This window comes from Anolis carolinensis, chromosome 3 (assembly GCF_035594765.1).
Source record: "Anolis carolinensis isolate JA03-04 chromosome 3, rAnoCar3.1.pri, whole genome shotgun sequence".
In the NCBI taxonomy this organism is placed as follows: Eukaryota; Metazoa; Chordata; class Lepidosauria; order Squamata; family Dactyloidae; genus Anolis; species Anolis carolinensis.
The window spans coordinates 101,272,863-101,285,824 of record NC_085843.1 but is presented as its reverse complement, the minus strand read 5'-3'; the positions used below and the strand labels follow the sequence as shown (position 1 = coordinate 101,285,824).

At 38.5% G+C, this 12,962-nt stretch overlaps 1 protein-coding gene across 6 annotated transcripts in view; it reads left to right on the top strand.

Annotated features, from left to right (window-relative positions):
- frmpd4 (FERM and PDZ domain containing 4) overlaps positions 1 to 12,962 on the top strand; it is a 404,084-nt gene that overhangs the window by 298,426 nt on the left and 92,696 nt on the right. For all 6 annotated transcript variants that reach the window (XM_016992375.2, XM_008107217.3, XM_008107214.3 and 3 more), the window contains exon 2: positions 2,568 to 2,684. In XM_016992375.2, coding sequence (XP_016847864.2) covers positions 2,568 to 2,684 — 117 coding nt within the window. The remainder of the gene's footprint in view (positions 1 to 2,567; positions 2,685 to 12,962) is intronic.

The window sequence follows — 12,962 nt, the reverse complement described above, 5'->3', positions numbered from 1 at the left end:
AAACCTTGGAAATGTGAAGAAAATCCCCAAAGAACTGGAGATAAAGTAATTAAGTGTGTGAGAAAGATAAAATCACAATGTCTTGCCACAGTCTTACATTTTAAGCATTCTGTACTTTTAAGGATGGCATTAAACAGATAGATGACAACAAAAGAAATAAGATAAATAGGATGAGGAGCCCAAAACTCTGTACTAGAATTATTAAATATAATCCAAATTAAATAAGTGAATTTTGAAATGATATTTTAACTATGTATAGAGAGAATTAAATGCAAAATAGCTTCTGAACAATTTCAATGCACAAAAAAACGAAGACAGCCAAAGCCATAAAGTAATGCTCTTACCCATTAGATTTGTGTTCTTTCTACATGAGAATAGTGCTTTTAACTGAAGATAGTGCTGCAAAAGCATATAGGGATGAAGTACATAATATGATGATGGTTGTCAACAAGTGTAAGTGGGGAGAGGGAAAAGAGGGTGTAGTACAATGCAGTCCCAGGGTGGCTTGAATTATTTCCTATTTTTAATGTAGGTCATTCAAACGCATTGAATCTTCTGGGGAATTACATGAGAAATGTTAACTAATTTGTTTAGTTTATTGTTTGTAAGAGTACTACAAATATTGACATATAACGCAGAGCTGTGTTGTTCACTTTTGTCATATTTTTAGTGGCATACTGTGGTGCTCAAATGATTGCTTACAAAGAAGATTATAACATAATCCTGCTACTGTTTAAATCTAGCCAGGGAAAAGCCAATGCAAAAGCCTTTGAAATAACTAATAATTAGATAGGTGAAGAATGAAGACAAATAATCTCAATGAGTCAATTATTTGTGTTTCAGTCATTTATGTCACTTTTTAAAAAAGTTTAGCAGTCTGTGACAGAAAAATTAGTCCAGTGCAGTCCTTTAGATAATGTCTCATTCTCTTTTCTACATTCAGAAATTCGTCATTAAAATGGCAGTGCAGTTTAAATTTTATCAAATATATTTTAGAAGCTTCCTGGAAATGGGTTAACAGTGATAAATCTCTTCCTCTTTCCTTTTGAAACAAAAAGTATTCCTTTGTGAAATTTTGATCATATGGTGTGTACATGTTGATCTAATGTGATTAATCTATTAATGAATTATTCATCCTTATTCTTCAGGAAATGGTCTAAAATGACTAATACTTGGCAAGCACAAAGACACTGAGTAAGACATCAACTAGGAAAGAAGTTGTGTGGCCCTTTATTTGTTTGTATTCTGTATCTGCAAACCAAAGTTAGGACTATGTCTCATGATAGGGTTAAAACATAAGAGTGCTTTAACCCTCAAATATTGAGAGCACATGTACAGTGGTTGTAGGGTTGTGTCTGCTATTTCTGCTTTCACTTGAGAATGCCTGGACCAGACATGCATTTATCAACCTTATGAAAAGGTCTTCTACCATCCTGATACATAGTGATAGAATGGGGTGGAAGCTGGGTCCTAATTCCAGCAGGATTTTCTCATTGCGTGGAGGAACCCAGTCCATTTGCATTGGTGTGCATAACAAAAATGAAGGTGTCCAGTGAGAAAAAGACCATTATCAAGTTTACATCCTAAGGCTTTCAATGGCAAAAGAAGTCAAGTCTGAATCAGATTTAAAAACAAGTTATAAAAATTTCATCACATTTATTTTACTGTTCCTTTGTGTTGAGCATTTCTTATCTGAAATGCTTGGGATTTTTCTTTCTTTTGGAATACCTGTATTTGCATGCATAATGAGATAGGACTGAAATCAGAACACATAATTCTTTTGTTTCATGTACACTTTATACACATCGTCTGAAGATAATTTTGTACATGGATTTCCTAATTTTGTGTATGAAACAAAGTTTGTGTACATTGAACCATCAAAAAGCAAATGTCCCACTAACTCAGCCACCCATGTGAACAATTTCAGATTTTAGAGTAGTTTGGATTTTGGTCTTCTGGTTATGCCCTACCAGACACGCCCTATATCCCAGGAACTGATCCCAGGTTTTCTGCTTTAAACTGGATTATATGAGTCTCCACTGCCAGATAATCTGGGATAAACAGAAAATCTGGGATCATATCCTGGGATATAGGGCCTGTCTGGAAGGCCCTATGTGTAACTCCAGCTCTGTGTGTGTGTGTGTGTGTGTGTGTGTGTGTGTGTGTGTGTGTGTGTGTGAGAGAGAGAGAGAGAGAGAGAGAGAGAGAGAGAGAGAGAGAGAGAGAGAGAGATGTATATGTATGGTGCATTCTTTGGATAGTTTCTAAAGCTTCAGTGGAGACACTTTTTTCCCATGACAACTCTCTCAAGTTGCTGGTATACATCCATCCCTATTGTTTTGATACTGATTCTCATGGCTTTGGTAATGTTTTACTGACTGTTTGTCTTGTTGTTTAAAATTACATGCTGGTAGAACATTTTTGTTTTTTATATTATCTTTAACCATAAAGTATGCTCAAGTTATTATGGCTTTGTTTATAAATATTGAGTTGTCTTATGAGAGCTATTACTGGATTAAATGGATCACGCTTATTTATAAGCCAATGTATTTTCTTTTTGTTTTTAGCCACAGGACCAAGTCTTCAGGCTGGCCTCCTCCTTCAGGATCCTGGGCGTTGAACCAGGGCACTTCCTATGGATGGGAGATGACGGGAAACAGAGATGGGAGAGACTACTTCATCAAGTATGTTAATGGACTTTTTGATGAACTATATATAGACACCACAAAGTAGAGGTTAAGCTCAAGCATGAATACGTATTGGATTCAGATGGTCAATCTCTCAGAACCAAAAGATTATACATTTGAAATTAATTGCATATAATGTTTCAGAGTGAATCCTAACAATTTCAGTACTATAGACGTCCACTCATCTAGGTTTTATTTCCTTGCAGCCTGTTTCACAGATGCAATTTGCATATCACTTCAATCATAGAAGCAGTTGTAGTAATGAATATAATAAAGTGGAATTCTTCCCCTCCAAACTTGAAGCAGTTCCAGTGGTGGCTAGCTGCTTGGTGAATGTTAGGCAATGGTGGGAGTTATTGTCTTTACTTTTAGTACACTCGATCATCTATATCCATGGATTCTGTATCCATGGATTCCACAGCATAGAAATATTTCCCCCCAAAATCAAACCTTTATTTTGCCATTTTATATAAGAGACACCATTTTACTATGACACTGTTTATATGAGCACAGATTTTGGTATCCTAGGGAGTCCTGGGACCAAACCCCAGCTGCCACCAAGGGACCACTGTAACTCGTGGAAAGAAAATCAAACTCTGAATATTTTCAGTTTTCTGGTGAATGTGTCCTGTTTACAGTCTGGCATAATACACTAACTTCAAAAGAACTATCTAAACAAAACAATTCACTAACCTGTTTGGAGTCAAGTGTTTTGCAATTAAAATACAAGGCTAAACTTATGGTTGTGACTCTCTACAATTACAGTTACTGCAGAATGTTTTTATTCATATGTTACCAAGACAAACAAAAATGTTTTTGAAAGCTTTGCTATATTTGAATCTCTCCTCATTTTAATTAGTATATGGCTGTCTCTCTTCAAAGACTCTCTAGGACACAAATTAAAAAATTGTTCTTCATATCCATCTCCTAAGAGATACCTGACACTAGTAACGTGAACTTACACTTCTGAAGCAAGGGAAGGTATCCAGAAATTTTCCCTCCCTGTTTGCACACATTCTCCAGTATTATGCAGCTAATTTCATCCTATCTCCTACGTGTTGCTAGATCTTTTCTAAGCATTCAGTAATGGAGTCAAACAGTGAATGGGGTTTGGTGAATTCCTTGATGTATAAACAAAATAATTCACAAAGCAACATGTTAAATTTCAATTTTATTGTCCATTATTCTGTTCTTGAATGGTCCTTGTTTTCAAAGAAGCATTGTTCTGAAGGTTTGCAAGTTTAAAGGCATTAGCTGAAATGCAATGACCTGCCCAAGGCAATTTTATTCAGCACTTTCATAATATAAAATAGATCTCACTTCAAAACAGAGGGGTGGAAGGAAGGGTGGAATAGAAGTATGGAAAATAAAGGGAGAAATGTATGTTGTATCATCACTTTTTCAAGGCTTCTTATCCTGTTAGATCTTAGACCTAACTCTTCTTCTTCTCTCTTAGGTTTACCTAAAACCAAGCATTTTATGGTTAAATCCTAGAATTTCAACAATCCCATTCCTAAGTTTTATTTTTCTAATTTCCTAGGAGAAATCTCAGCCCTGGTACAAAATGTATCATGTTAGCAGAAAGGCAAGGATGAGAAAGGCTTTTTTGGGACTCCCTTATGATCTGATGCTCTGCAGACTACAACACAAACCAGTATACTCAAATTACAAAATAAAATAATCCACATACACATTAGGAAGGATGTTTTCTCTGTAAGAGCCATTCAACAAAGAATTAACCTGTTTTAGGGAGGTATGGATTCTCCCTCTTTGCATGTTTCAACAGCACTTGAATTGAGTATTTTAGTTCTGTATTCCTGCATAGTAAGAAGTTTGACCAGATGGCCCTTGCAGCATTTTCCAATTCTGTGATTCTGTTTCTCAGTACAGGTGAAGACCTTATTTTTAAAAACATTGTAACACTTAATAATACATTCGGATATCAGATCATTTAAAGTACATTGGGACAATGAAGAACCAGGTTCCAACCTTCTTAAAAGAAACCCAAATGTAAAGGGAATACGTTTTGCTGGAGATATGTTACCTAGCATTTGGGTTAATAATGGAAAGTGAAGTGTCCTGTTGGCAGTGGTGGCAAGGAGAAGACAATCAGAAGGAGAAAACTGGATGAGTTCACCAGCTCCATGAACCTGTTTATGTCAAAAGTGTTCCCAATGCCTGGAAATAAAAGAGGGCACAGGCCTGACTACCAATTTCTATGTCTTCATCTCATTCCCCATTATTCTATTCCAAAGAGCTGGCAATGTTCCAGAGTAGCATTAAAGAAGGAATTAGAAACAATTGCTCCCCCACTGCCAGTCCATCAGAGGGAGCCTATAATCAGTCTAGTCAGTGGATGAAAAGTACAGTACAACCCCCCTTATCTGTGGAACATACATTCCCGGACTTTGCAGGATATATGAAACCATGGATAAGAGTGCACCATCTTATTATCAATAAGAGAAATGTTGGAGGTTTCAAGAAGCGGGTGTAACTTGTACAGAAGGCAATAGGTGAGTAAGTAAAATCGCAATATTGGCTCTGTGAATACGAGGTCACACTGTACTTGCATGCAGGAAAAGTAATGTGCAAAGGCACTGGTGTATCCATTGGTTTGTGGGCAATATTAGTAATTTATACAATTATTGAATTTGAAATTAAAGCCTTGCCATCTGTTTGCCAAAGTATATGTAGAAAGCTTCTATACTAGATACTGCAGTTTTAAAACACAGCAGTGTTGCACTTTTGCAATTGTTCTGCACTGGGGATCCCAGTGTTGGGTTTTGAGTTTGCAATATAGCCCAAAGGACTAGTATGCAATAACGTAGTGCATTTGTTATAATGTTTCTTTTCATTCTTTAGCTGCTTCTGCTTGGTTTTCCCTTGGGCACATTGAAGGAAACCATGCAATAATCCAATGTTCATGAGAATGAGCTTTGTTTTGTTATTGCAGATACAATTCTCACAGTTGCTTTCTTTAAGCTCTAGGCAAGCCAAACCCCTTCATTTATATAATTAATGACATGTCACTGGTAGGTTCTGCTCTCTAGCAGCCAATAACACAAACAGTATGCACTGCTAAAGCTCACAAACATATTCATCAGCTTATGCTCTAAAATCAATAATGAACAAATGAGAAGGTCAGGATCATTTCTAGCAAAACTCCTACTAATTCTGATATGGCATGTATTCTGTAGGTTTATAAATCTCTTCCTTTTCCTAGAATTTTTTTATTACAGAGTTTTCCTTACTTTTTGACTTGCCCACAGATTCAAAGGTTCCCATAAGTGTTAATTACAACAAGGCAGAAAATTCTAAAGTTTTCATCCATTGTATTTTGGAGGAACCATTTTATAGACAGGAAGGTGACCTCAATGGTTTTCAAACTTGGTGCATCCACCCACTTCAAGTACTATATAAATTTTAAATTGTAAAAAAATGTTCATGGTCACTAAGACATGAGCTTTAGATTCAGAGGTGTTTTTCTTTTCTTAAAATTTATACTATTCAGACTGTAGAGTTTGGAAATAATTTCTTACGTTTTTGATTCAGTAGATTTTCCTGCTGCTCTGACCCAGATGACTAAATTGCCTGATCAACACAGAAGCTAATATTATGCTTTAATCAATGAATTGCTGTTAGAATGTTAAATTTCATTACAGTGGGTGACTCTTCTTCTCACTCAGTAGGACAAAAAGGCTAAAGAAGGAAAAGTATTAGGATTGGGGGAAATAATAATAATAATAATAATAATAATAATAATCGGCGCTCCATGCAGTCATGCCAGTCCATGACCTTGGAGGTGTCTACGGACAACGCTGGTTCTTCGGCTTAGAAATGGAGATGTGCACCAACCCCCAGAGTCAGACATGACTGGACTTAACATCGGGGAAACCTTTAGCTTTACCTATTATTATTATTATTATTATTATTATTATTATTATTATTATTATTATTATTTCTTACGTGCCTCTCCTCATGGCTTAAGGTAGGTTAAAACATTGCTAAAACAAACACATAATCATTTAAAAGCACTCTATAAAATACACATATTAAAATATAAAATACATATTAAAATACACTAAACAAAAATTAGATCAAGAAATGAAGCTTAACATTCATCATTAAAACTGTCTGGGTAGGCCTGCTGGAAGAGATAGATCTTCACTTGTGTCTTTAAGTTGCGACAGCTGATATAGCTGTAGAAGCTCATCTGATGGGTCATTCCACAGTCATGGGGCAGCCGATGAAAAGGTCATCTGGATGACAGTAGCCAGTCAGTTTCTGGCTGGTTGGAGTAGATGCTAGACAACGGCCTGAAATTTGTCTCATCCATTTGATTTGTGTTTCCATTTCGTACCATCCATTTAGATGGCACAGAACGGGAAGGCCCCTCCTGGAACAAAAATACACTCGATACGAAAGGCAGGCGGAAGCTGGAACCAGCTCCAAGCCTGCTTTTTGGATTGACGTAGGGCCAAAGTGCCGGAGCCTGGCAGGGCCTGCAGCCAAGCACCGAGTAAGGAGCGCTCCTTACTTGGCGCTCAGCTGCAGGAACCTTGGCGCTTTGGGTCTATATCTGCAGCCGAGCGCCGAGTAAGGAGTGCTCCTTACTCAGCATTTGGATGCAGGCCCTGCCAGGCCCCGGCACATAGGCTCAAAGCCTGCACCCATAGGTCCAAAGCACCAGGGTGCCTGCAGCCAAGCAGCAAGTAAGAAGCACCTGCACGCATAGAGCCTGGCGCTTTGAGCCTACAGGTGAAGCCCCCCCCACCCCAAAAAATAATGGGCCAAAAAAATTGATCTTTCGGCACCGAAGACGGAGAACAAATATCTGCCCTCCTGTTTTTGGGAGACTCCATTGAAATAGATTGGGGCCCGCACCAAAAGCTAGGAAACAGATCGAAGTTTACCACAAATGCACATGACTAGTAGATGCCCCCCAGAGAACCTCAGTGTTTGGGATGGATTGTACAGGGAAAACGATCCTGTAGGTAACCTGGACCCAAATGATGTAGAGCTTTAAAGGTCAATACCAACACTTTATACTTTGCTCGGAAACTAATTGGTAGCCAGTGGAGTGATAGGTGTAATTTGCTCACTCCTAAGTGTTCCTGTAACCAATCTGGCTGCTATATTTTAAACCAACTGGAGTTTCCAAACTTGGTACAGAGGTAGCCCAATGGAAAGCACATTGCAGAAATCCAACCTTGAGGTTACCAGTGTGTGCGCTACCATCTTTAGGTCCTCCGAATCTAGGGAGGGATGCAGTTGCCGTATCAGCCAAAGCTGATAGCAAGTACTCCTGACCGTTGCATCTACCTTGGCTGACATTTGGAGAGACAGATACAGGAGTTCTCCCAAGCTGCGAACACAGTGTTTCAGAGGGAGTGTTTGTACACTCAGATTCAGCTTCAATCATATGGATATGTCACTAGAGCGTAGTACCCAGCAGGAGAATAACTGCAAAGTAGGTGACAAGCTGAGATTGTCATGTTGCTTAGATCTTCCCTATTTCCTATATGTCTTTGGAAGGCAGATGCACTGTAATTGTTTTCAATTCTCTTCCTTCATAATTTATTCTATTTTTGTTATATGGGCTGTAAGGAAAGTACCATAATTCTTTTGAGTTGTGCTCCTCATCTTTGAAGATCACAATTCTTGATAGGGAATGAAACAGAGAACAGACTGTGTTTTAGTGGTACAGAAGTTTTTTTCTACATATTCTCAGAAACATTAAAATAACTTCTATTACAGAATTATCCACTTTCATCCACTGATTTCACATTTTCTTAACCTTCAATAATCAAGACATTTAAAGGCCAATGAACAGTTCACATATTGCCAAGGATAGGATAGAGTGGAAGAAAGGAGGGAGATAGCTACATATCAATGTCAAAAGTTAATTTAAGGAATTGTAAGAATACAATCTATATGTCAGGACTTACGTAAGATGAGAATCCATACTGTCCCAAGCTGAGGGTTTCCAGATATGTTGAAATCCCACCATCTTCAGGCTTTATAGTTCATCTGTGGAAAAATACAAGCTTGGGGATGCCAAATTAAAAATGACCAAAATACCTCTTTAGTGTGCCAATACAAATTTGCAAATTACCCAATTTGAGCAATTGCTGCATGGATCCTTTTGGACATGATTTAGACTTGGCAGGATTAAGGAAGGAGAAAAACTTGGAAAATTTCATCCCAAGTATTATTTTATGGGCGACTCCTGACATCACTTGAGGACATTATTTTCAATAAAATCAGTTCAAATATGAAGTTGTTAAAGTTTGAATATACAAAATATGATTTTAACATGAATGTGAGAAATAGTTATAAAAATAGGAATTTGTAAGATATTCCGTGAGCATGTAAGATTTTAGTAAAGAGGAATGGTTATAGGAAGCTGCAGATAGAAACTTCCCATTGGATTATGCTGAGCAAAGTCTCAGTTACCTTAGTGATTTAAATGGATGTGTATGTATGTAGAATTTAGACAGAAACTATATTAGGGCATCCAGTTGAAGTTCTGAACAAATGCCTGCTGCACTTGTTCATCAAATTATGATTGAACTGGTAGAGTCAAATTCAACAAAAAGCAGTTTGCAGTTTGACTGCGATATGGACCAGTTATGTTGAATCACATAGAGTTTGTGTGTTTGTGGCTGCCTTCAAGCTTTTTGTCAGCTCATGGCAACGCTATTTTTTTATTGAGTGTTATTAGGCAAGGAAAAATCAGAGGTGGTTTTTCTATTTCGTTCCTCGGAAATATAGCCTACAGCACTTGCTATTCATTGGTGGTGTCCCATCCAAGCTCTAACCTGGGTTCACCCTGCTTAACCTCCAAGATCCAATGGAATCTGGTGCTTGGGCCCAGAAGGAAAGGAAATGCTCTATTTTCATCCTAAATGACACTGGTCAGGCCTTGGAGGAAGAAAAGAAGAAGCAATATAATCCCCTCCCACATTGCCACACTCTTTTCTTTTTGCATCATGTCTTGATTAGATTGAAAAACTGGTTTGTTAGATTTTTACTTGTAAAGTGGCATGTGCAGAGATAGTATTATAATTTATCATCTTCATTATCATCCATGTCTGCAAATCCCATCCTGAAAGAATGTGACAACCTATCTATTCTGCCATGAATGCCAATAAAATGAGGAGAGAAACTGGACTGCCTCTCATAACCATTCATTAAACTCAGACCTTCTTTCATTCTAGCTCAGTGCACACAAAAAAAATCATGAGTAGTCAAATTGGAAAGAGATGGAGAAGATTAGTCATATACTAATAAAGAATCAATTGGGTAGTCACCAGAGGGAGACTGATGATCACTTTGGCGAAGTCAGTGGTTGGATTTGTTGAATGTTGTCCTCTAGCAGTGTTTCTTAAAATTGAGTAGGAAATGTTAATTTTAGAAATACATGTCTCAGAACTTTTCAGTCCTCAAACACAGCAATTATGCTTGGTTTGTGATGTTGTAGTTTGACCACAACTTTGGAGACCACAGTTTTAATCATCACTTGGCCATGGAAACCCACTTGATATACCTGGTAAATCATAGACTCTCAGCCTCAGAAAACTCCATGCATGGAAGAATTTTTCTAAGTTGTGGCATGTTCCAGAGCTTTATGCCTTTATCAAACTTCATCAGCCACCTCTGCATGTGAAAGAGATGTATTTACTTAAATACAATGTACTGATCTATCAAAATGATCATAGAATCTACATTTGTACCAGTTATGCCAGTATTGTTCAGCCATGCTTTTCATGAAAGCAAGCTTTTGGGGCTGTTGAAGAACTACCTCAAAGCCGATTACACATTCTCATATAACGCACCTCAAACTGGAATGAAAACATGTGCCTGGCCGGGGGGGGGGGGGGATTTTGTTTCCTTCACCCTGTCTCTACTGGCCCATCCAGCATACTTCGACCCCATCTACACTGCCATATAATGCAGCTTCATAATGCAGCTTGAACTGCAATTGTATTCCCCATAGTAACCTATGGCTGCGAGAGCTGGACCATAAGGAAGGCTGAGCGAAGGAAGATAAACACTTTTGAACTCTGGTGCTGGAGGAAAATCCTGAGAGTGCCTTGGACCGCAAGAAGATCCAACCAGTCCATCCTCCAGGAAATAATGCCCGGCTGCTCACTGGAGGGAAGGATATTAGAGGCAAAGTTGAAGTATTTTGGCCACATCATGAAAAGACAGGAAAGCTTGGAGAAGATCATGATGCTGGGGAAAATGGAAGGAAAAAGGAAGAGAGGCCAACCAAGGGCAAGATGGATGGACAGTATCCTTGAAGTGACTGGCTCGACCTTGAAGGAACTGGGGGTGGCAACGCCCAACAGGGAGCTCTGGCGTGGACTGGTCCATGAGGTCACGAAGAGCCGAAAACAACTGAACAAGTGAGACGACGACGATGGTGCAATTTTAAATGTGAAGGCATTGTGTTTTAGCGCTATTCCAGACATAATGATAGAGCTGACAATCTATGGAAGTGTGCCGCAAAGCAGAGAGTGTAAGCCTATGGGGCGACTGCCTTCAGGGCTCAAGTGAGGAACTTCATAACTTAACTAGCACAAAGCCTCATTTGACCTAAATGTGACACTTGTACAGTATACACTACTGAAGTCTTCATTCTTGATTTAGTCATTTATGTGACACAAAACCTCCATATTGTCAGTTCTCAAACTTTTTAATGTGATGAGCAAGCATGCTGGTTTGGGAGCTATAACCCAAAAGTAACATTTCCAAGCTCTGTCTAAGATACAGATAAAGATGAAAAGCTCTGATTATTATTGGTAGTGTCCTTCAATGAAGTAAGCTCTTCATTCATTTAAAGACCTTATTAGAAATTACTTTATAGTGGGTTATTAAGACTTCAGTGTACAGCTTTTCAATTCAGTTTTGCCATAGCAACAGAAATTAAGCATGCAGGGAAAGAAACCAGCTGACTGTGAAAACTGTGTTTAAGAATGTCTTTAGCAGGAGCTTGAATTGAGCAGTTTCATACAAAAGAAGAAGGGCTGAAGTGTTTGTTCTGGACTTCAGAGAATTTCTTTTTGACAGAAGAAGTAATTAGCTGAAAATACATACAGGAGTAAGGGAGACAGGTGTCAAGTGTAGTGCTTCCTCGGGTGACACAGATGGATTTCTAAAGCCAGGTCTGTGTTAAATTTTAGCATAGAGTTGACTTGCACTGTTCAAATATTTATTCCTTAATGTTGTGTATAACAACAATGACACCTTGGATAAAATATGTGCATATAAAGCTTACATATACCTTAAATATGCTGCATATTTGTATATATTATTTCCAAAACAGGTCACTGAAAACAAATTGAAATGTGAGGCAATTTTCCTGCAGTTCTGCTAAACAGTATTAGCTTGTAACCAATCAATGTATGTGGCATAACATTTAAATAGCAAATGTCAGTGTCTGCATGCCTGCACAGCATTAATGTCTCTTGGTCCTAAGGCCATGCCATGAGGATTCTCACTGTCCAGAAAACTTACTTTTCCTGGCATTGGCCATGCCTTACTTTTTTACAAATGGGTACCCTCTAAGAGCCCCCAGTGGCACAGTGTGTTAAAGCGCTGAGGTGCTGAACTTGCAGACCAAAAGGTCGCAGGTTCGAATATCGAGAGCAGAGTGAGCGCCCGCTGATAGCTCCAGCATCTGCCAATCTAGCAGTTCGAAAACATTCAAATGTGAGTAGATCAATAGGTACCCCTCCAACAGGAAGGTAACGGTGCTCCATGCAGTCATGCCGGTCACATGACCTTGGAGGTGTCTACAGCTTAGAAATAGAGATGAGCACCAACCCCTGAGTCAGACACGACTGGACTTAATGTCAGGGGAAACCTTTACATTTACCTTACCTTACCTTCTAAGTGCAATGCATAGCCTACACAAGCAATTCAGAATGGTACTAACAATCAGATGTTTGTTGCTTTGAGGTCAGGGCTTTTGGAAGGAGCCCTTTCTTCTCAGCTGCATGTTCCTCTCTATCTCCTGCTTCCTTTCCTCCTGCTGCCATCACTGTTTTTCTTAAACTAGCAACTATGTAAGTGCTAGATGAAAAGAATATTTATAAATATTCAATCCTAGATGAAAAGGGGATTTCCTGGCTGTCGGAAAGCTTGACAAGTGGTATCCTGAATATGTAAGGATCTTTGTAATGTTCTATTTATTCTGAACGAAAAAATGCATGAGTTTTTTGGGGTTTGAAAATGCATTATATGTCAGTGTAGATTCATATAATACAA